We start from the raw sequence: 24398 nt of genomic DNA, 5'->3' as shown, positions 1-24398 counted from the left end.
TGACACATTAGCTGCATGGACAGATCGTGCATTGGCACAACTCAATGTTGACAATATCCCCCACATCCTTCCACAAAGCACAGCTAGCTAAGTATAATATAATTTGGGAAACTGCTAATGTATAATACATGCAATGAGCATTGCTCATCTAACAATAACTTTAGCTAACATTACTCCATACATACTCTAGTCATGTTGAATATTTGTGTATTCTCCAGGAGCGAGATTGCTCGATTGTTTTGTTAACCTCTACGGGGTCAGTGTGCCCCCACGGGACAGTTGAGATAACGTGCGCTAATGTGATTAGCATTACATTGTAAGTAACAAGAACATTTCCCAGGACATAGACATGTCTTATATGGGCAGAAAGCTTAAATGTTTGTTGATCTAACTGCACAATTTACAGTAGCTATTACAGTATTGTTTGAGGAGAGTGCACAACAACAAAACTTTTATTATGGCAACTGGTTTGATACATTCACCTCTGAAGGTAAATCATGTACTTACATTCAGTACTCTTGCTCTGATTTGTCATCCTGAGGGTCCCAGAGACAAAATGTAGCATAGTTTTGTTTGATAAAATCAATTTTTATATTCAAATGTAGGAACTGGGTATAATGGCCTATAATGGTGATATAATGGCCTTCTCTTGCATTTCAAAGACGAGTATGTTTTTTTTGATAGAAGACGCATGTTTTTTCTTTGTATTATCTTTTACCAGCTCTAATGTGTTATATTCTCCAACATTGTTTTCACATTTCCACACACTTTAAAGTGTTTCCTTTCAACTGATATCAAGAAAATGCATATCCTTGCTTCAGGTCCTTAGCTACAGGCTGTTAGATTTGGGTATGTCATTTTAGGTGACATACCCAAATCCTTAAAAGGTTTTTTCGCTTCCCCTCTGGAATATCAGATGTTAATATTAAATACATACTAATAACTACATTATTTATGTTGCCATTATTGTGTATTTTTACTTTACTTGTATTGCTGTGTTATCCTGTATTATAATGTTGCATAATCACCTTCCGGTGTAAACACCATTGAAATTAAATATAAAAAACAAATGTTTTAAGTGAGAAGTATATACATTGGCCTGAAGCCTGAGCACCACAATGCCTACTCTACCCATGTTCTACCAAGGTTTTCCAGCCCACAGCTTTGACCATACTACAGTAGCTATGTTGGTCTATTGTACTTAAAACAATGAGTATGCAGGGTTCTAAGGATTCAAACATTCTCAAACAGCCTAATTCATACTCTTCAGTTGAATAAAGGACTTTACACTATCCTGTTCTTAAAATAATGTATGTATATCATCAGGCTGTATATATTTTCAGATATAGACCTATTGTAAATGTGTATTATTGTAGCGTCACCATCTTTATTGCAAATAGAACATCAAATACACACTACTTTAAACTACATATTCATTTGACAGAGGTAATAAACTGCCCAATTATCAGCCCAGCAATTGATAAAACAGGCCCATGTTCGCAAAACAAGTTTCTCTGAGCTTATGTCAATATTACACAGGTAAGCTAAGAGTTACAGATATCAGGACTGCAGACAAGCTCTATATGAGTGACTGTGTCCAACACACCACCACCTGGTGTTATGTTGGTCACCTACTAGAGGTCGAACGATTAAATCGGCATGGACGATTAATTAGGGCCAATTTCAAGTTTTCATAACAATTGGTAATCTGCATTTTTGGACGCCGATTACATTGTACTCCGCGAGGAGACTGAGTGGCAGGCTGACCACTTGTTACGCGAGTGCAGCAAGGAGCCAAGGTAAGTTGCTAGCTAGCATTAAACTTATCTTATAAAAAACAATCAATCTTAACATAATTACTAGTTAACTACACATGTCACGTTCCTGACCTGTTTTCCTTTGTTTTTGTATTTATTTAGTTGGTCAGGGCGTGAGTTGGGTGGGGTTGTCTATGTGTGTTTTTCTATGTTGGGGTTTTGTGTTCGGCCTGGTATGATTCTCAATCAGAGACAGCTGTCAATCGTTGTCCCTGATTGAGAATCATACTTAGGCAGCCTGGGTTTCACTTGAGTTGGGTGGGTGTTTGTTCCTGTGTCAGCGTTTGAGGCCACACAGGACTGTTTCGGGTTGTTCACCTTTGTTGTTTGTTATGTTGAAGTGCTTTGTTGTTTTGTCATTAAATAATGAACACTATCCTCCGCATCTTGGTCCGATCCATGCTCCTCCTCGTCGAGGAGGAGACACTACGACAGCAGTTACAGAACCACCCACCAAAACAGGACCAAGCGGAGGGAAGAAGGAAGGCAAGAACAACAGCAATGGGGAAAGAGGAATGGACATGGGAGGAGATCCTAGACGGGAAAGGATCCTGGGCAGAGCCTGAGGAGTGTCGCCGCCCCAAAGTGGAGCTGGAGGCAGCGAAAGCGGAGAGGAGTTTTATGAGGCAAAAGCAAGGCAGAGCGGCTGGAAGCCCGAGAGGCTCACCCAAAAATGTCTTGGGGGGAGGCTAAAGGGAGTGTGGCGAAGCCGGGTTGGATACCTGAGCCAACTCCCCGGGCTTACCGTGGAGTGAGAGGGCGTCGTACTGGTCAGACACCGTGTTATGCGTAAAGCGCACGTGTCCCCAGTACGCGTGCTTAGCCCAGTGCGGGCTATTCCACCTTGCCGCACTGGTAGGGCTAGGTTGGCATCGAGCCGGGTGCCATGAAGCCGGCCCAACATATCTGGCCTCCAGTACGTCTCCTCGGCCGGCGTACATGGCACCAGCCTTACAGGTGGTGTCCCCGGTTCGCCTGCATAGCCCAGTGCGGGCTATTCCACCTCGCCGCACTGGCAGGGCTACGGGACCATTCAACCTGGTAAGGTTGAGAGGCTCGGTGCTCAAGAGCACGTGTCCTCCTTCACGGTCCGGTATATCCGGCGCCACCTTCCCACCCCAGCCCAGTACCATCAGTGCCGACACCACGCACCAGGCTTCCAGTGCATTTCCAGAGCCCTGTTCCTCCTCCACGCACTCTCCCTGTGGTGCGTGTCTTCAGCTCAGTGCCTCCAGTTCCGCACCACGCACCAGCCTTCTGTGTGCCTCAGCAGGTCAGAGTCGGCCGTCTGCCCAATGCCGCCTGCGCTGCTTGCCTGCTCAGCGCAGCCTGAGTCTGAACTGCCTGCCTTCCCAGCGCTGTCTGAACTGCCTCCTGCCCAGCGTGGTCTGAACTGTCTGCCTGCCCACGCTGCCCGTCTGTCCCGAGCCTTCAGAGCCGTCCAGCCAGGACCAGCCAGAGCCGTCCAGCCAGGACCAGCCAGACCGTCAGCCGACCAGCCAGAGTCGTCCAGCCAGGACCAGCCAAGCCGTCCAGCCAGGATGCGCCAGAGCCAGCCAGCCAGGATGCGCCTGAGCCAGCCAGCCAGACCAGCCAGACCAGCCAGCCAGGACCAGCCAGAGCCAGCCAGCCAGGAGCGCCAGCCAGCCAGGATCCGCCAGAGCTTTCCGCCAGCCAGGATCCGCCAGACCTTCCGCCAGCCAGGATCCGCCAGAGCCTTCCGCCAGCCAGGATCCGCCAGAGCCTTCCGCCAGCCAGGATCCGCCAGAGCCTTCCGCCAGCCAGGATCCGCCAAGCTTCCGCCAGCCAGATCCGCCAGAGCCTTCCCCAGCCAGGATCCGCCAGAGCCAGCCAGCCAGACCGCCAGAGCCAGCCAGCCAGGATCCGCCAGAGCCAGCCAGCCAGGATCCGCCCTCAGTCTGGTGCTGCCCCTCAGTCCGGTGCTGCCCCTCAGTCAGGTGCTACCCCTCAGTCTGTTACTGCTCTTTGGTATAGTGGGATTGACATGAGGGTGGACATTGGGAGGAGCCACGGAAGCGGGGTTGACTATGGTGGGTGGGGACCACGACCAGCGCCAGAGCCGCCACCGTGGACAGATGCCCACCCAGACCCTCCCTAGACTTTGTGCTGGTGCGCCCGGAGTTCGCACCTTAAGGGGGGGTTCTGTCACGTTCCTGACCTGTTTTCCTTTGTTTGTATTTATTTAGTTGGTCAGGGCGTGAGTTGGTGGGGTTGTCTATGTGTGTTTTTTCTATGTTGGGTTTTGTGTTCGGCCTGGTATGATTCTCAATCAGAGACAGCTGTCAATCGTTGTCCCTGATTGAGAATCATACTTAGCAGCCTGGGTTTCACTTGAGTTGGGTGGGGTTTTTCCGATGTCAGCGTTTGGGCCACACAGGACTGTTTCGGGTTAGTCACGTTTGTTGGTTTTTGTATTTTGTAGTGTTTGTTGTTTTTCCATTAAATAATGAATACTTACCAATCCGCATCTTGGTCCGATCCATGCTCCTCCTCGTCCGAGGAGGAGAACGACTACGACAGCCGTTACAACACATGGTTGATGATATTACTAGTTTATCTAGCTTGTCCTGCGTTGCATATAATCAATGCGGTGCATGTTAATTTGTGCATGTTAAAAAAAAGCACTGTCGTTGCACCAATGTGTACCTAACCATAAATATCAATGCCTTTCTTGAAATCAATACACAAGTATATATTTTTTAAACCTGCATATTTCGTTAATATTGCCTGCTAACATGAATTTATTTTAACTAGTGAAATTGTGTCACTTCTCTTGCGTTCTATGCAAGCAGCGTCAGGGTATATGCAGCAGTTTGGGCCACCTGGCTCATTGCAAACTGTGTGAAGACCATTTCATACTAACAAAGACCGTAATTAATTTACCAGAATTTTACATAATTATGACATAACATTGAAGGTTGTGCAATGTAACAGCAATATTAGAGACTAAGGGATGCTACCCGTTCGATGAAATACGGAACGGTTCCGTATTTCACTGAAAGAATAAACGTTTTGTCTTCGAAATTATAGTTACCGGATTTGACCATATTAATGACCTAAGGCTCGTATTTCTGTGTGTTTATTATATCATAATTAAGTCTATGATTTGATATTTGATAGAGCAGTCTGAATGAGTGGTGGTAGGCAGCAGCAGGCTCATAAGCATTCATTCAAACAGCACTTTCCTGCGTTTGCCAGCAGCTCCTCGCTGGGCTTCAAGCATTGCGCTGTTTATGACTTCAAGTCTATCTATCTATCTATTGTCGAGCGATCGATAAACTTACACAAACGCTTGTATTGCTTTCGCTGTAAAGCATAATTTCAAAATCTGAGACGACAGATGGATTAACAAAAGGCTAAGCAGTGTTTTGCAATATTGCACTTGTGATTTCATGAAATTATATTATATACCTGTGGCGCTAGGCTAGGCTATGCTAGTCAGCGTTTCTGATGACAATTATCCCGGATCCGGGATGGGTGGTTCAGAAAAGTTAAGGTACAAATCGGAGTATAATGCTTGTACGGATGTCAACCCCAATACATGCTCCTTTCATCAAATCAACTGCATTACAGTTAAAAGCGACTGACTACCATAACCGATTTCTGTATGCTAGCTATGCTACCAGCTTATTCGAATGGAAGTTAGCAGTCACTTTTTCTAAACCTGAAAAGGTGTTAACTTCTAAATATTATGCAGAGAAAACAGCCAAATATATCCAAATGGGATTTTAGTAACCACATTGTGGGCCTGTTACAAAACATCAATCATGACGGATTTGACAAATATCCACTTTGTTAGATCAGATTTGTTTAATGTGCGCCAATCCAGCTTTCTTCTATCCCCCCACGGTCTGCATTACACTAATCTCTTTACCGCATCTATCCCCATTAGCTCCCCGATCACTTTCTAGGAGTTCAAACAAATTTGTGTCTTTGAAATCCCCAAACGAGGTATCAAAAAGATGTATTTTATTTGTGAACTTGTTCGGATAGCATAAACGTGACCCGTTACACAAAGCTGGGTATATGTCGCACGTCTACTTCACAAGAGACGCATTTGAACGTAATTTTTTTTTTTTAAGAAATGGTTGCAGAAATGCCTTCTTGAACATGTGAACTTTTATGTGCCTTAACAAAATCGTATGTAATCTGAAATATTAATAAAATGTGAAATCACTAAGCTCTTTAGACACAGAGAATTTACAGAATCTTGCCTAGCCATGATTGGTTGAAATAATGAGGGGGCTGGGACAATCACGAGACAGAGAGCCCATTCTGTCACTCAAGGTTTTAATGTCAAACGGCACATCCTGCTCTCTCCTACCACGGACATCTGAAAGATCCATTGGATTTACTATTATTTTCATCATGGACTACATACAAAGTGTTGCTACAGCTTTCAATACCAGTGTTGTCCTGACTACAGCTGCTGGTATCGACACAGCTCTGTCTTCTGTGGCTAAAGCAGTCTGGACTGGTTGAAGCGGAGTGGGAAGGAATAAAAAAATAAAAAAGTGTTTCAGCCTGCTGTGAATGATCATAATCCATACACCGGTAAGAGTCTACAGCTCAAATAACAAGATAGCTACATTACTGTCTCAACTAGAGGTCGACCGATTAATCGGAATGGCCGATTAATTAGTGCCGATTTCAAGTTTTCATAACAATCGGAAATCTGTATTTTTGGACACCGATTTGGCCCCCCAATTTTTTTTTACACCTTTATTTATCCTTTATTTAACTAGGCAAGTCAGTTAAGAACACATTCTTATTTTCAATGACGGCCTAGGAACGGTGGGCTAACTGCCTTGTTCAGGGGCAGAATGACAGATTTTTACCTTGTCAGCTAGGGGATTCAATCTTGCAACCTTACAGTTACCTAGTCCAACGCTCTAACCACCTGATTACATTGCACTCCACGAGGAGACTGCCTGTTACGCGAATGCAGTAAGAAGCCAAGGTAAGTTGCTAGCTAGCATTAAACTTATCTCATAAAAAACAATCAATCAATCATAATCACTAGTTAACTACATGTGGTTGATGATATTACTAGTTTATCTAGCGGGTCCTGCGTTGCATATAATCGATGCGGTGCGTATTCGCGAAAAAGGACTGTCGTTGCTTCAACGTGTACCTAACCATAAACATCAATGCCTTTCTTAAAATCAATACACAAGTATATATTTTTCAACCTGCATATTTAGTTAATATTGCCTGCTAACATGACTCGTTGTGAACTGTGAAGACTATTTCTTCCCAACAAAGACAGCCAACTTCGCCAAACAAGGGGGTGATTTAACAAAAGCGCATTTGTGAAAAAAGCACAATCGTTGCACGACTGTACCTAACCATAAACATCAATGCATTTCTTAAAATCAATACACAGAAGTATATATTTTTAAACCTACATATTTAGCTAAAAGAAATCCAGGTTAGCAGGCAATATTAACCAGGTGAAATTGTGTCACTTCTCTTGCGTTCATTGCACGCAGAGTCAGTGTATATGCAACAGTTTGGGCTGCCTAATTTGCCAGAATTCTACGTAATTATGACATAACATTGAAGGTTGTGCAATGTAACAGGAATATTTAGACTTAGGGATGCCACCCGTTAGATAAAATACGGATCGGTTCCATATTTCACTGAAAGAATAAACGTCTTGTTTTCGAGATGATAGTTTCCGGATTCGACCATATTAATGACCTAAGGCTCGTATTTCTGTGTGTTATGCTATAATTAAGTCTATGATTTGATAGAGCAGTCTGACTGAGTGGTGGTAGGCACCAGCAGGCTCGTAAGCATTCATTCAAACAGCACTTTCGTGCGTTTTGCCAGCAGCTCTTCGCTGTGCTTCAAGCATTGAGCTGTTTATGACTTCAAGCCTATCAACTCCCGAGATTAGGCTGGTGTAACCGATGTGAAATGGCTAGCTTGTTAGCGGGGTGCGCGCTAATAGCATTTCAAACGTCACTCGCTCTGAGACTTGGAGTAGTTGTTCCCCTTGCTCTGCATGGGTAACGCTGCTTCGAGGTTGGCTGTTGTCGATGTGTTCCTGGTTTGAGTCCAGGTAGGGGTGAGGAGAGGGATGGAAGCTATACTGTTACACTGTCAATACTAAAGTGCCTATAAGAACATCCAATAGTCAAAGGTACATGAAATACAAATCGTATAGAGAGAAATAGTCCTATAATTCCTATAACAACTACAATCTAAAACTTCTTACCTGGGAATATTGAAGACTCATGTTAAAAGGAACCACCAGCTTTCATATGTTCTCATGTTCTGAGCAAGGAACTTAAACGTTAGCTTTTTTACATGGCACATATTGCACTTTTACTTTCTTCTCCAACACTTTGTTTTTGCATTATTTAAACCAAATTGAACATGTTGCATTATTTATTTGAGGCTAAATTGATTTTATTGATGTATTAAGTTAAAATAAGTGTTCATTCAGTATTGTTGTAATTGTCATTATTACAAATACTTTTTTTAATCGGCCAATTAATCGGTATCGGCTTTTTTCCTGGTCCTCCAATAATCGGTATCGGCGTTGAAAAATCATAATCGGTCGACCTCTAGTCTCAACTGTATCAAAAAGTTGTTTTCATTAATAGCTATATAGCTAGCTAGCTGGAAAGTTTCATACAGGTACCACTATAGCTTGCTTCGTTGCCATTGTTTGCAGGATGGCTCGTTGCGGGACGAAGCAATGTTAAGCCAGCTAGCTGAGCTGGACAGTTGTATTCTGATGTTAATATTGATTGCTGATGTGCTATGGCATGCATGACGATAATCGTTTTCATGTTTGCCAGTTTGTCATGTTTAACTAGCTAGCTACTGAAAACAGCCACTGTGGTGTGAATGTGAATCGATTAGCACGCTAACCAAACCCCATGTTACGTTAAAGGGACAACTGCTAAATTGAGAAGATCAGGCCTATGAAAGCCTATGAAAAGGCCATTATTGCTCCAAAGATATCATAACATGACCTAAATCAAAGTCCCTCAAAAGGATTTTATGATATAGGTCTAGATATTGTTTTTACCTAAGCCTTTGTGTTTTACGTTTCCTAATTGTAAGCTACTACCTTTAGCACTTGAAGTGAATAAAGTATTTTATTGTTGAAATATTAACCATTACCTCACTGCTTTAGCACATGGCCACATTTGCATGTGTTCCAATGTGAATTATTTAAGAGATGGGTGGATCTACGGCTTTAGAGATTGAGATGCTAAATGGGCGTAAACAAAGAACAGCACTGTAGCTGTTCAATGTGAAAGGTTACCTTTATTATACAACAATAGGCAATTTGATACTGTAAATGGTTTGCCTAATGGAGTAACTTGGTGGGATAATGTTCAGAGAACCCATTTTGGCAATTTGGTATAAGTATTCCTTTTCTAAATATGTTTCCCAAGTATTAATGTAGAGCAAGTGTGACAATCAAAGTAAAAATGTTCATGTCTTTTTTCCTAAACATTATATGTTTATCGCATTTTAAAGCAGCATTACATCCCCATATTTCCTCCAACTACAATGTAAGATATGCCATTTGGAGCTCTGAGTCTGTACTTTTATCCAATGTAAAAAACACCATTTCAAAATTTGGAACAGAAGACTAAAAAGAGATGGTGGGTCACAAATGGGCTTTTTGGGGTGAAAAAAACAGACTGCTACAACCTAATAGCTGATTAATGCTTGATCTGTCAATGCTGTCTGGAGGCTCTGTATGGAGAGTGTGAAGAAGCATCCAGAAGCTTGTGGAGGCCAAATCGAGGTCCGTACCAGATTGCTGTGCACCTCCAAAATTTTGTAACAATGCAGAGGGCTCCCAATAGATTTGATTTATTAGGACACCCATTAGCTGATGCCAATAGCTGCGCATTGACATGATTGGTTGAGGGTAGGTGGGGGCGGGAGGTCCTGTATAAACACAAACTCACTTCCTTGACAACTTCCTTGACAACAGCTCTGAGAAGCGCAAGTAAGTATGAACGCCCCGACTTCTACAGAGGCCGTATAGCAGTAAATACTGTACTGCCACTGCAGGTGCCAGATTGACCATGCAGAGCCTTTAACGCAGCAGACATAAAATAAACGGAACCCCTGGTCTGAGATTCAACCTGGAATTACCAGTTAGCCACTCTAGAATGGTTGTGGAAAATTGTGTTTCATAAGGAAAGTACGCATATTCTCCCAATTTCATGAGGAAAGTATGCATATTTTTCCTGCCTTCTTGCCATTAAATAAAGTTGACGGGGAAATTGAAGCCTATGTAGAATGTTTAAGATACGAACCGGTCGAAGCTGTACTCCTAGTCAGAACCGTAGATATCACGTGATCTGGCTCAGGGGTTTCCCAAACTCGGCCATGCCCCCTCTCCCAAGTGCACATTTTGGTTTTTGGAGTAGAACTACTAGTACACAGCTGATTCAAATATCCTACTCATAATCGTGCTTTGATTATTTGAATCTGTGCTAAGGCAAACAAAAACGTGTACCCAGGTGGGCCCAAACTCTTTAGAGATGAAGTTAATTAACCACTCATTTTGCAACCAGCTAACGGTCGTCACTAGTTACTACAACTAGTCATAAGTATGGCTAAACCCCGCCTATTTCTAAAATGTATCTTTTTAAAATCAATTAAACCTAACCTTACCACACGACTTACCTTAAATTGAGACCAAAAAGCTAATTTTGTTTTAATGAATTTTTATGATAGCCTTTGTGGCTGTGTGGTAACTAGTGACAACCCCAGTTAACGTTATCTAACACACTAAATTTGTCAATCTAACTGCTAATCAATGTTACCTGGGCGTTTATTCTGCGCTGATTCTGCTGTCTCTCGTCCTCTATAGCAAGTTGAATTTTGTCCAGCTGTTCTATAACTTTTTCTCTTTGATGAAACGGGAACGCTGGATGCAAGGAGGCCATAGTAAAAAGCAGCGCCAACTGTTCCAAGGGTCCGATCACTGCCTCCATTGGAAGCCCGCAATTCTGTTCTGTTCTCCCGAACGCTTTCCCGTCCACACACGGAGAATGGAACGGGTGATGTTGAGAGTCCTTGAAGGGCGAAACAGAATAGCCATAGTTTTTGTATAACAAGGAGGAATCCACATGGCTCAATATCCGAAATAGTATTCCCGCACACTCCCTGCTGTCAGATCCCAGAAGAGACAAGCAGACCAGCAGTTTGGAGCGCACGACAGGGTCGATGACATCTGATAAAATGGCCAAATCATTCGGATTGTTGGCCCTTATCTCGACATCCCGTAGAACGTGGTTATCTTTCCGAGCCAGGTCTTCCAGACAGGAGCCCAGAAACCGGAGCTCAAGTGGCTGGCACATATGCAGCAGTCCGCACATAAACTCGATCCGCTTGGCAGGATTTAAATGCAAACCAAACCACTCGAAAACGGTCTCTTTATCCAATTGAGATGGATATCCTGGGTGTCTGGAGGAACCTTCGGGCTTGTCGGAGACCGATCTTGGAATATGGAGATCGGGCTGTTCCTCGGCCGTATCGTCTCCTCCTGCCTCCGCCGTTCTCATGGGCAGCTTCATTTTAAGCATTATCAGCTCGACTAGAAAGGCTTCAAGGCGTAAATTACCTGTAAATATTCATCCTTTGATCGTCTAAACGTTTTTTAAAGCAGAATCAACGGAAGCAAATAACATTTTCTGTGTTTTGTAATAATCACAGTGACTCGGCGACAAGCTGTAGTTTTCTCCACTGTAGACGGCACTCTGGTGACATGTCAATCATTCACAAACCCCTCCCCCTTTCCATAGAAGCGTTCTGGGTCCTAAAAAATGGTTGTTAAACAAGTGTCATAACTAGAGTTTATCGTTGTAGTTTATTAATCTACAATCTAGGGTAGAACTCAATTTTGTAGAGAAAGTTACATTTTAGATATGTCATTTTGAATCTGTAGAATCTTATTAAATGGCAGGCCTATATTATTTGATAGGCTTCTAATATGTGCAACTCATCATCATGAGTAATGTGTTTACGAAACTACAAAGGTAGTCTAAAAATGTTTTATCAATATCCCAATTTATTACAGTACACACTATAGTTTCATGTATCCACTCAAATGCTTGGGCCTAAAGCGAAGGTAAATATTATATAGGTGTATTAAAATATATTATTTTCTCCTGATTTAGCTATTTAAGCATGGAAAGCATGTGTTGGTACCACTTTACATTACAGTGTGTTACTCCTATGGGCCAATCCCGAGATAAGCCTTCCTCTAGACAACACTGACCCTGAGTGGCTCAAAAATAACATTGCATAAGTAGTGCACATTGCATACCACCAAGCCCTGAACTATGTTCAATCGTTACCAGCAGTGTCTTAATCCTGGCCTTGGGGTCCCAAAGGGGTGCATTTTTTATTTTTTTTGCCCTAGCCCTACACAGCTGATTCAAGTGATCATCTCATCATCAAGCCTTGATTATTGGGTGTAGTGCTAATGTAAAAACAATAATGTGCACCCATTTGGGTTCCCAGGACCAGGATAAAAAAACAACAACACTGGTTTACAGTAGACCACTGTATGTGAAATATACTGAACAAAGACAAATGTAACAATTTCAATGATTTTACTGAGTTTTACTGAGTCACAGAAATCAGTCAATTTAAAGAAATTCATTAGGCCCTAATCTTTGGATTTCACATGACTGGGCAGGGGCATAGCCAGTGGTAGAAAAGGTACCCAATTGTCATACTTGAGTAAAAGTAAAGATACCTTAACAGAAAATGACTCAAGTAAAAGTGAAAGTCATACAATTATTTGAATATAAATATACTTAAGTATCAAAAGTAAATGTAATTTCAAAAATATACTTAAGTATAAAAAGTCCTTATGTATGGCAAACCAGACGGCACAATTTTTCTTGTTTTTTAATTTACGGATAGTCAGGGGCACACTCCAACACTCAGACATAATTTACAAATGAAGCATTTGTGTTTAGTGAGTCCGCCAAATCAGAGGCAGTAGGTAGGGATGTTCTCTTGATAAGTGCATGAATTTGAAAATGTTCCTGTCCTGTTAAGAATAAAAAATGTAACGACTGCTTTTCTATGTCAGGGGGGGGGGGGGAGTACATTATTTTCTTTGGGAATGTAGTGGAGTAAAAGTTATTGTCAAAAGTAAATAGTAAAGTACAGTTACCCTAAAAAAAACTACTTAAGTAGTACTTTAAAGTATTTTTTCTTAAGTTCTCTACACCTGCTGGACATTCCTGCAGTCAGCATGTCAATTGCATGCTCCCTCAAAACTTGAGACAATTGTGGCATTGTGTTGTGTGACAAAACTGCACATTTTAGAGTGGCCTTTTATTGTCCCCAGCACAAGTGGCACCTGTGTAATGATCATGCTGTTTAATCAGATTCTTGATATGCCACACCTGTCAGGTGGATGGATTATCTTGACAAAATATACATTTCACTAACAGGTATGAAAACAAATTTGTGCACAGAATTTGAGAGAAACAAGCTTTTCGTGTGTATGGAACATTTCTGGGATCTTTTATTTCAGCTCATGAAACATGGGACCAACACTTTATGTGTTGTGTTTATATTTTTGTTCAGTATACAGTCGTGGCCAAAAGTTTTGAGAATGACACAAATATTAATTTTCACAAAGTCTGCTGCCTCAGTTTGTATGATGGCAATTTACATATACTCCAGAATGTTATGAAGAGTGATCAGATTAATTGCAATTAATTGCAAAGTCCCTCTTTGCCATGCAAATGAACTGAATCCCCCAAAAACATTTCCACTGCATTTCAGCCCTGCCACAAAAGGACCAACTGACATCATGTCAGTGATTCTCTCGTTAACACAGGTGTCAGTGTTGACGAGGACAAGGCTGGAGATCACTCTGTCATGCTGATTGAGTTCGAATAACAGACTGGAAGCTTCAAAAGGAGGGTGGTGTTTGGAATCATTGTTCTTCCTCTGTCAATCATGGTTACCTGCAAGGAAACATGTGCCGTCATCATTGCTTTGCACAAAAAGGGCTTCACAAGCAAGGATATTGCTGCCAGTAAGATTGCACCTAAGTCAACCATTTATCGGATCATCAAGAACTTCGAGGAGAGCGGTTCAATTGTTGTGAAGAAGGCTTCAGGGCGCCCAAGAAAGTCCAACAAGCGCCAGGACCGTCTCCTAAAGTTGATTCAGCTGCTGACATCAGTCAGGATGTGGCCCAGAAGTTAATTGACAGCATGCCAGGGTGGATTGCAGAGGTCTTGAAAAAGAAGGGTCAACACTGCAAATATTGACTCTTTGCATCAACTTCATGTAATTGTCAATGAAAGCCTTTGACACTTATGAAGTGCTTATAATTGTACTTCAGTATTCCATAGTAACATCTGACAAAAATATCTAAGACACTGAAGCAGCAAACTTTGTGGAAATTAATATTTGTGTCATTCTCAAAACTTTTGGCCACGACTGTATGTCAGATTAATCATATATCCTTGATAATCCCTGTATACTTCAACAGGGCTCCTGAGTGGCGCAGCGGTCTAAGGCACTGCATCTCAGTGCAAGAGGCGTCACATGGGACCAACACTTCACATGTTGCGTTTCAGCCTGGTTCGAATCCAGGCTGTATCACATCCGGCTGTGATTGGGAGTCCCATAGGGCGGTGCACAATTGGCCCAGCGTCGTCCAGGTTTGGCCGTCATTGTAAATAATAATTTGTTCTTAACTGACTTGCCTAGTTAAATAAAAATACATAATAAAAATAAAAAGAATGTAATGGTATTTTGACATGACATTTTGACCATCCACATAGCTTTTGTAGCTGGTGTTGTTCAAAACATAATTGCATTATGTTGAGCAGTAATCGAAGGCAAGCAACAGGGGGCAACATTTGATCAGGGTTCATCATCCATCCCTTTTGGTAGTCATAAAGGTTAAATTGCTGAAATGTGCGATGTATAAGCATTATGCAGCTATGTCATGTATTTAGGCTATTACTGTAATGAAGTAAAATTAATGTAGCTCTTCCACTTTATATGAACACTATAGAAAAAATAAAAGCTGGTATTTGAAATCCTTTGCATACGATACAGCAACATTTACAGTTTTTTCAATTGTACTAATATATTCTCACTGATAATGGATCCAGTGACATTTACTTTGGTTTGTTTATTGATAAAATGAGCTGGTTAAGTATGCCCTTTCAACTGACATTTAAAGAGGTTAGACAACCAACAAAACCCAAATCGCCAAAGATATGTGCAGCATAACATTTAACTTAATCAAATGAAAAGAAAACGTTTGGGTGGCCGAAATGCTTGAGATGTTGTTTTCAGAAACTCAAAAATGACGCCATTAGAAGACACAGAATTTATGCATATGGAACATTCTCCAGCCACTAGAAACATTTAAATACATATTTGAACTCTCAAATACACTACAATTACTACGACACCTCCCAGCCACTGACAAATGCCAAACTCATCCAGTGACCTCTGACATAGATCATTTTGTCTTCATCACCTTCCACATAGTCTGAGTCTGAAGGGTTAAACATTTCTTGTCGTTGTTTTGAACGAAAATAGTTCATTTAGGGGGCTGAATGTAGGGTGGAGTCTATGGTATTTCAACAGCATGGCTCTGGATCTATGGATTTGGTCTGCTTCAGACACTGCAATGGGTATCTATTGGGTAAAGCGTAACCTACATTAGAACTCTAAAAAGGTTTTTCATGCACAGTGTAGTTGGTAGATTTTAAGGGTCAACCTGATGCCACTTTCTCTCATGAAGGTTTTCAGTCACTAATGAGCGTTTTTGAGATACATTTTGGTTGAAACTGTGCAGGGGACAAATATTTTAACTACTGTTACATTTTCCATACACATTGGGGTAGTAAAGGTAAATGTGTGCTTGTTCTGTATCCAACCATTTATGTAACAACAAAAAACTATCTACAGTTAGACAAGTTAAAATAGGCTACTACTGAATATAGTAGCCAACACAGACATTTTCAATCAAACATGTCATAAAGTGAGGTTATAAGTGTGAGTGTATCTTTCAACCAACAAATCATCAATGAAGATCTGTGTGTGTGTGTGTGTGTGTGTGTGTCAGTCTCTCTGTCTGTGTGTCTGTCTAATGAATGAATTTAAAGGTTATCCCACTCATTTCACAAAGTCTGGACTCGGGAGTTACAGCAGCAACATGTGGAGCGTTCCATGAGACGTCACAGGCTCCACGGGTATAAAGACCTGCGAATGCGACACTTTCACTTGTGGACCAATGGCGAAGTCTCCCTCTAGTGACGATACGGAGAATTTCTATTTCTACTATAAATCATTTTGTCCTAAGTTTGTCTCTGGAGAGGGACAGTTTTTACTGTACTGGTCTCTTGGAATTGAAAAGGTAAGCTTTTCTTTTCGGATCTTTTTCCTACTGAAATTATTAATGGCTATTCCCAAAACGACTTTGATTACTTAACATTATAGTTAATTACTAATAAAGTAATGAACTATTGTCTTGATTGATTATTATTTGTAATTGAATTGGAGTATTGATATTTTGAAGCTTAACACTACTTCCATAGACAGTGCAGATAACAGTGAATTGTCAATGGCTTGGAACCCCATTTCAGCCAATCAGATTGCAGATTCTTCCGAACCCATTTTACAGATCTCTATTTGCGTTTTCAGACATTCTAACTGATGTAAAGATAGGCTACATGCTTTTGAGGAATGTGGTGATGGGAATGTAGCCTGATATCCCACAGGCACGTTTTCATTTTGTTTAATGTCTTTTCTGATGCAAGGTTCATGCGGCCTACATCTGATTCAGGTGACGGGTTGAATTGCAATGGTAGGCTACTGTTGTAGTAGACTATCTGAGTAGCTGATTACTGGAGCTATTTTTCTTTACATTGTTCCTATTCTGGAGCAAGTATTGTCAGTGCATAGGCTACATTTAACGGGGAAACCATAAAGTATGTAATCCCCTGTTGGGTGCAGGAAATTATAGGCTATGTACTGTAACCACAGCCTATTCTTGACTTTTAGTTAGCCTGATACTGACTTGCTTGCTACTCAATATTACATCATGGCTTGCCTCAAGGAGATTGGTGGCTCCGCACTGAAAGGGTAACATATGCTTGCCCAGCGGCAATGGCAATGATGAACTGACCTGATATCGGGGCAAAGGGGAGACACCTGAGACAGTTAAAGAACATAAAAGTCACATTTTATGGTGTGTTGGTTTATTGCTTATCACGTACAGTACTTTGGCCTTCATGGTAATCTCTCGTGGACAGATTCTGTAGCTGACCAAATTCTGTGAGATTTAACTTCTGGGTTAACCAAGATTATCCTCATGGTAAGGATATTATGTTGTCCTTAAAGTGGGCCTTTTAGAATAAGCATATCTTGTACCCCCAGAATCTGTATGCTGCAACTGTTGGTGAGGCAGAAAATAAATGTTACGAATTCAACTGTCGCTGAGCAGAAAAGGGCAGACATGCTACAAATATAAATGCCATATATCTGATTATGCCTGTGTGGCCTTGCATCCAAACACTGGTTTTGATAAGAAGCACATTACACATTGGTAAGGAAAATATACAGTAGTATGCCTTCCTCCAACCATGGCCAATGTGTCTTGCAGCTGAAATTATTACATATCCGAAATCTGAAGAAGGCTGTTCTGTAAACTGAAGAAGCCACATTTTCTGGCAGTGTAGGGACTAAATATGACGTTAGGAGTCGAGTGGATACAGATGGTCAAATATAGGACCTAAAATGCAAGATATCCCTGCATGATATTTCAGGGACCAAATGAACATGGACTGATGGATATATTCTTCAAAAGCTGACAACAACCTACTTGATTTATTTAACCAGGCAAGTCAGTTAAGAACAAATTCTTATTTACAATGACATCCTACCCCGGCCAAACCCTCCCCTAACCCGGACGATGATGGGCCAATTGTGCGCCGCCAAATGGGATTCCCGATCACGGCCGTTTGTGATACAGCCCGGGATCGAACCCTGGTCTATAGTGACACCTCTAGCACTGTGATGCAGTGCCTTAGACCACTGCGCCAGTCAAGGAACCCCTTCATAAAGTGTATAGTCATTCCTAGTGAATTCACTCAACAACAATGAACAGTGCCTCACAAGAATATGTATGAAGTCATGGGGAAAATCGGTTTGAATTATAAACACGGCAATCTCGGTTTATCAGTATTTTTAATGTAGGTCCTCCATGTAGCCCATTGTACTGTGCCAAGTCCCTGAGGAATTGCAGCAATCTGCAATCATTTTAGTAGGACTAAAAGCCAGCTCTCCCCTAGAACGCCCCTGTTCAATTGACAATGGGTTTTGCTGCATCAATTCCCAGAGATCTCTTTGTTCTCTCTCTCTCTCTCATCATTAATGTAGTTCATTACATCCTTGATAGAATCAATTAGCATTTTTGTATTCACAATGGTGCCCCAGTGCGGTTTAGCTACCTTCATGTTTATTCATCCACATTGAGATGAGTGAAAGGAGAACGCTGAATATAGACATACTGTAAGTGTTAATAAGATGATGTAATTGATTGTAATGGGAGTGGTTGCACTGACCGCACCAGTGATTCCCAAATGTTCCGTGAGGCTCCAAGCAATTCAGGTTCAAGGCTTGCCGCTATGCCATGCGTGTGTAAATCATCTGTGTAATGACTGATGTGTTTCACTAGGAGAGGCCCATGGGGAATTTATAGCTGCTGATGTTGTTGTGCCCGCCTGGATGGACGCAGCAAGGAAAGAAAAAGAGTCTGCTCTAATGCTTCGGCCTGTCTCAGAGGGACGTTTTTTATGCATAGCTCATAAGGCATTATAAACACACTTTTAATGTATTATGAAAAAGGCATTCATAGGAAATGTTCCAGATAGTTCTCATTGAATGGTGAGCATCTCAATGTGAGTATCTCAGCTTCTTCTCCTCATTTCCTCTCCATATTATGGGTGCCTACAAGGAATGCAATTTGACCAGTTGTAACGGCGGTCCTCCTCCTCTTCAATCGAAAAGGAGGAGTATTGAGGGAACCAAGGCGCAGCGGAGTTTGAACACATAATTTATTAAAGAAAACACGAACTTGAATAAACTAACAAAAATAACAAACGGTGTAGACAAACCTATACGACGTACTCACATAAAACAAGAAGAAKGCACGAATAGGACATTAGACTAAACAAACCGAACAAACCGTACACAGTCCCGTATGGTGCAAACAATTACACAGACACGGAAGACAATCACCCACAACGAACACTGTGACAACGCCTACCTAAATATGACTCTTAATTAGAGGAACGCCAAACACCTGCCTCTAATTAAGAGCCATACCAGGCAACCCAAAAACCAACACAGAAACAGATAACATAGACTGCCCACCCAAAACACATGCCCTGACCTAAACACATACAAAAACAACATAAAACAGGTCAGGACCGTTACACCAGTTCAGTTCTTTCACATCAGTGTAAATGAAGGGAAGAAGACAAGAAGAGCTATTGAGTTTGACTGGTTACAGCATCACTCAAACAAAACATTATTTCTTAAACCATAATGGAGGCCAATCCATAACTGTGACCATCTTGAGGCCCTCTTGCCACATTCAACCAATGTTACGGAGCCTGAACAAAGTGCATCTTTCTTCACAACAGACGAATGCTGAGATGTTAACGCTTTTACCATTGACCTGTCAAGCTCGCTCTCACTGATCGCTTTTGGCACAAAATGTGTAAGCTCAGAGAAAACAGGAAACCTCAGTCGATGGACAGATTTTTTCATTTTCATGTGTGATGAGGAATTTCCACAAGCTATGGTAGGGAACGTGTGGATTTGGTACATAGGAAAACACACAGATGGCCTTCGGTTGAAAAGCACCATTATACCACAACCGTTACACATCTGGATGGAAATCTCAGGGTTCCCCACTATTTAGCCAGCCAAATACCCAACACCCTCACACTCAATGGAGAAACATATCAGCTGCTCCCACCATTGAAACCGGATGGTTATTTGGAGCGTATTACATCATGCAATGCAAGCAAACAGACACATGTGGCTGTGGAGAGAGAGAGGTGCCAGTGAAGTGAGGATTGATCAACAGCGAGTGTGCATAATCCCTAGCGATGTTCATTGTCCTTGCAAAACAGGACTAATGTGGAAAGTTTTATAATCAAGTGCAAAGATTAGGATGTCAGTTAGAAGATATTGGGTCAAGACAGGAGACACATCTACAGAGCAAATTTGCGATCAGAATTTTACCACCCACAGTGTTAAATGTAACACTTTCTTTGAAATTATAGGTGACCATCTCAAATAGTGTTAAACTAACACTTAAACTAACACAAAGTGCTGATAAACTGACATCCCCAGAGTGTTGGGTCCCTAACACCGTGGGTGTAACAAATTCTGATTTAAATTAACACTTTATTAGAGCTGATGCTGTTACACTTTCTCAGTTTTAGGGAATAACACATGTATTATTATGCTTGTTTTTTTCCCAGGGTGCATTTCGAGTTACCCACCCATGACTGTGTTTATTAGTTACAGAGACATGGTTGTTGCATTCATTAATCTTCAGTCCTGAAGCCTTCGACAAGTGACAGCCTAAGTGAATGTATTTGAATATAAAGTAAACCCTTCATGACCTTACATTATACATTTCATAAGGCCTTTAGTTATGCCCCCCTCAGGTCACAATATGCTGGTATTCCTATTGGAATCCAGCCAAGGGAGGATTTTCAACAATTAGGGAAGGGGAAGGGGGATACCTAGTCATGCATTCAACTGAAATGTGTCTTCCGTATTTAACCCAACCCCTCTGAATCAGAGAGGTGCCTTAATCGACATCATTGGCGCCTGGGGAACAGCGGGTTAATTGCCTTGCTCAGGGGCAGAATGACAGATTTTTACCTTGTTAGCTCAGGGTTTTGATCCAGCAACCTTTTGGTTATAATTATTATAATGCGGCAGCAGTTAGCCTGGCGGGTAGGAACATTGGGCCAGTAATTAGCGCTCCTACCTGCCAGGCTAACTGCCGCCACATTATAATAATTATAACTTTTATCACCCACAATTTAAATTCAGAATGAGTGCTATGGTGATGAACTTGTCATAAAAGACTACCTAAACCATCTAAATTGGAACAACCATCTCAATAACGGGAGCAATAATTCCAACCACTTATATATTGTATTAGATTGCATTGCAAAGCTGTCATCAAGGCAAAGGGTGGCTACTTTGAAGAATCTAAAATATAAACTATGTTTTGATTTGTTGAAAACTTGTTTGGTTACTACAGTGAGGGAAAAAAGTATTTGATCCCCTGCTGATTTTGTACGTTTGCCCACRGACAAAGAAATGATCAGTCTATAATTTTAATGGTAGGTTTATTTGAACAGTGAGAGACAGAATATCAACAAAAAAATCCAGAAAAACGCATGTCAAAAATGTTATGAATTGATTTGCATTTTAATGAGGGAAATAAGTATTTGACCCCTCTGCAAAACATGACTTACTACTTGGTGGCATACCCTTGTTGGCAATCACAGAGGTCAGACGTTTCTTGTAGTTGGCCACCAGGTTTGCACACATCTCAGGAGGGATTTTGTCCCACTCCTCTTTGCAGATCTTCTTCAAGTCATTAAGGTTTCGAGGCTGACGTTTGGCAACTCGAACCTTCAGCTCCCTCCACAGATTTTCTATGGGATTAAGGTCTGGAGACTGGCTAGGCCACTCCAGGACCTTAATGTGCTTCTTCTTGAGCCACTCCTTTGTTGCCTTGGTCGTGTGTTTTGGGTCATTGTCATGCTGGAATACCCATCCACGACCCATTTTCAATACCCTGGCTGAGGGAAGGAGGTTTTCACCCAAGATTTGACGGTACATGGCCCCGTCCATCGTCCCTTTGATGCGGTGAAGTTGTCCTGTCCCTTTAGCAGAAAAACACCCCCAAAGCATAATGTTTCCACCTCCATGTTTGACGGTGGGGATGGTTTCTTGGGGTCATAGGCAGCATTCCTCCTCCTCCAAACACGGCAAGTTGGGTTGATGCCAAAGAACTCCATTTTGGTCTCATCTGACCACAACACGTTCACCCAGTTGTCCTCTGAATCATTCAGATGTTCATTGGCAAACTTCAGACGGGCATGTATATGTGCTTTCTTAAGCAGGGGGACCTTGCGGGCGCTGCAGGATTTCAGTCCTTCACGGCATAGTGTGTTACCAATTGTTTTCTTGATGACTATGGTCCCAGCTGCCTTGAGATCATTGACAAGATCCTCCTGTGTAGTTCTGGGCTGATTCCTCACCATTCTCATGATCATTGCAACTCCACGAGGTGAGATCTTGCATGGAGCCCCAGGCTGAGGGAGATTGACAGTTCTTTTGTGTTTCTTCCATTTGCGAATAATCACAGAAACTCTTGTCACCTTCTCACCAAGCTGCTTGGCGATGGTCTTGTAGCCCATTCCAGCCTTGTGTAGGTCTACAATCTTGTCCCTGACATCCTTGGAGAGCTCTTTGGTCTTGGCCATGGTGGAGAGTTTGGAATCTGATTGATTGATTGCTTCTGTGGACAGGTATCTTTTATACAGGTAAGAAACTGAGATTAGGAGCACTCCCTTTAAGAGTGTGCTCCTAATCTCCGTTCGTTACCTGTATGAAAGACACCTGGGAGCCAGAAATCTTTTTGATTGAGAGGGGGTCAAATACTTATTTCCCTCATTAAAATGCAAATCAATTTATAACATTTTTGACATGCATTTTTCTGGATATTTTTGTTGTTATTCTGTCTCTCACTGTTCAAATAAACCTACCATTAAAATTATAGACTGATAATTTCTTTGTCGGTGGGCAAACGTACAAAATCAGCAGGGGATCAAATACTTTTTTCCCTCACTGTACATGATTCTATATGTGTTATTTCATAGTTTTGATGTCTTCACTATTATTCTACAATGTAGAAAATAGTTAAAATAAAGAAAAACCCTTGAATGAGTTGGTGTGTCCAAACTTTTGACTGGTACTGTATATTAAAACAAACTGTTCTAAAAATAAACCTACAACAAAGCATGCTGGGAAATATGATAGAGGCCCCTCCCACGTCTTTTTCACTCCAGGAGGATTAACGTAAATTAACTCAACTCAGTTGAGTAACAACAACACCATGCGGTGTCGATTCCACTGTGAAACACTTCATTTTTTTCACTGCAGGTGGGGTCAATTTAAATCCCACTGGTGTTAACACCACTATAATCAACACTCAGGTAGACATAACACTCACAACATTTTTTTACCTCAACACCGAGATTTTAACAGCCGCAAATTTGCTGTGTAGGACATAAAGCCAGGGAGATTATTAAATGTTCTTGGTGATGGATGTAACGTCGCTTCTCAGTGATTCATTCCAAACAAGCCACAATGTGTATATATATATATTTTTGTTTTTATGCCTGATTTACAGTTCTGGTGCTTTGTTTACCACTGATGGATGATTTGCAGGTTTAGTGGAACCATCACTGTAGTGAGATGGAGGGAAACGCTGCACACAGATGATTTACGAGGGAATTGACTTCCCATGTCCCTGGGAATGTCCTGAGTGCCCTCTCCTAGGACCTGCAGTTACAGCCAGGCTGTAACATTTTACTACCTGTACTACCATTTTACAAGACCGCTTGGAGAAGTAGTGAATGGAGGCCAGCATTGGACACATTTGTCTCTTTTCTTTCTCTTTACCCCTGTGTCTGATACTTGAACTCAGGCCACTCCTTTACCTCAAAAGAACTTACCGTCTCGACAGCCTGAGAGTTACATATCCCTGTGACTCAGACACCCCATGTTAACAAACATGTTATTCACTTGGTCTCAAGGCTATTTGCTGAAATACATGGCTCAATACCATGACTTGAAGCAGAACAACTCAATGCTTGTTTGATCAGACTTAAAAAAGAAGAGAATGTCTATTGACATTCAAATGACATCGTAGTGGAGAAGGATTTGAAGTGGAGGGAGGAAGCAGTCTGGCCACGACTGACATCCGCCGCACAGAGAGGCGTGTGTCTGTGCGCCGTCCCGCCCCTGTCTTCAAACTGCCTGCCAACACACTGCAGCATGCCATGTTTATTTTCGTGTTGTGTTCTCTAGCGTTCTGCCTACATTGTTATTTTCTTTGGCTGAGGCCTGTGGTCGGTGGGGCAATGTTTTTAGGCTAAATGAAAGTGGGCTGGCCCCCACAAAAAAAACAGACCACACGTCTTATGGCATAATGCAAAATGTCTCCCCTACCAAGACATTTTTTAAGGGTCGGGGAAGAAAAAAACAGATTTTAGGGAGAGAGGTTCTTGTTTTCAGCCCATGGGCGTACAAGTACTATTTCCTGACACATGCTGTTTTATTCATGTCCTTTTTATGTACATTATTTAGAGTTTGCCTGGTTGCTCATCTGACGCATGTGTCCCACGCATTGCATGAAACAAAACAGAGCTGAGAAGCATAACATTCTCTCTTGTAAAAAGAGACAGC

The 24398-nt window shown here is 41.8% G+C and overlaps 2 protein-coding genes across 5 annotated transcripts in view; one reads left to right on the top strand and one right to left on the bottom strand.

The window, feature by feature from the left end:
• The window catches only part of LOC111953258 (zinc finger CCHC domain-containing protein 2), a 69382-nt gene extending 57805 nt beyond the window's left edge, over positions 1-11577 (bottom strand). For all 4 annotated transcript variants that reach the window (XM_023972412.2, XM_023972415.2, XM_023972414.2 and 1 more), the window contains exon 1: positions 10649-11577. In XM_023972412.2, the coding sequence (XP_023828180.1) occupies positions 10649-11410 (762 nt within the window). In that variant the 5' untranslated portion in view covers positions 11411-11577. The remainder of the gene's footprint in view (positions 1-10648) is intronic.
• A 4548-nt stretch (positions 11578-16125) lies between these two features.
• LOC111953884 (collagen alpha-1(XXI) chain) overlaps positions 16126-24398 on the top strand; it is a 58101-nt gene continuing 49828 nt past the window's right edge. The window contains exon 1 of the mRNA XM_070435695.1: positions 16126-16239. The gene's annotated coding sequence lies outside the window, so the exon portion shown is untranslated. The remainder of the gene's footprint in view (positions 16240-24398) is intronic.

The sequence above is a fragment of the Salvelinus sp. IW2-2015 genome, linkage group LG27, assembly GCF_002910315.2.
Source record: "Salvelinus sp. IW2-2015 linkage group LG27, ASM291031v2, whole genome shotgun sequence".
Taxonomy (NCBI): Eukaryota; Metazoa; Chordata; class Actinopteri; order Salmoniformes; family Salmonidae; genus Salvelinus; species Salvelinus sp. IW2-2015.
This window is presented reverse-complemented; position numbering and strand designations above follow the sequence as displayed.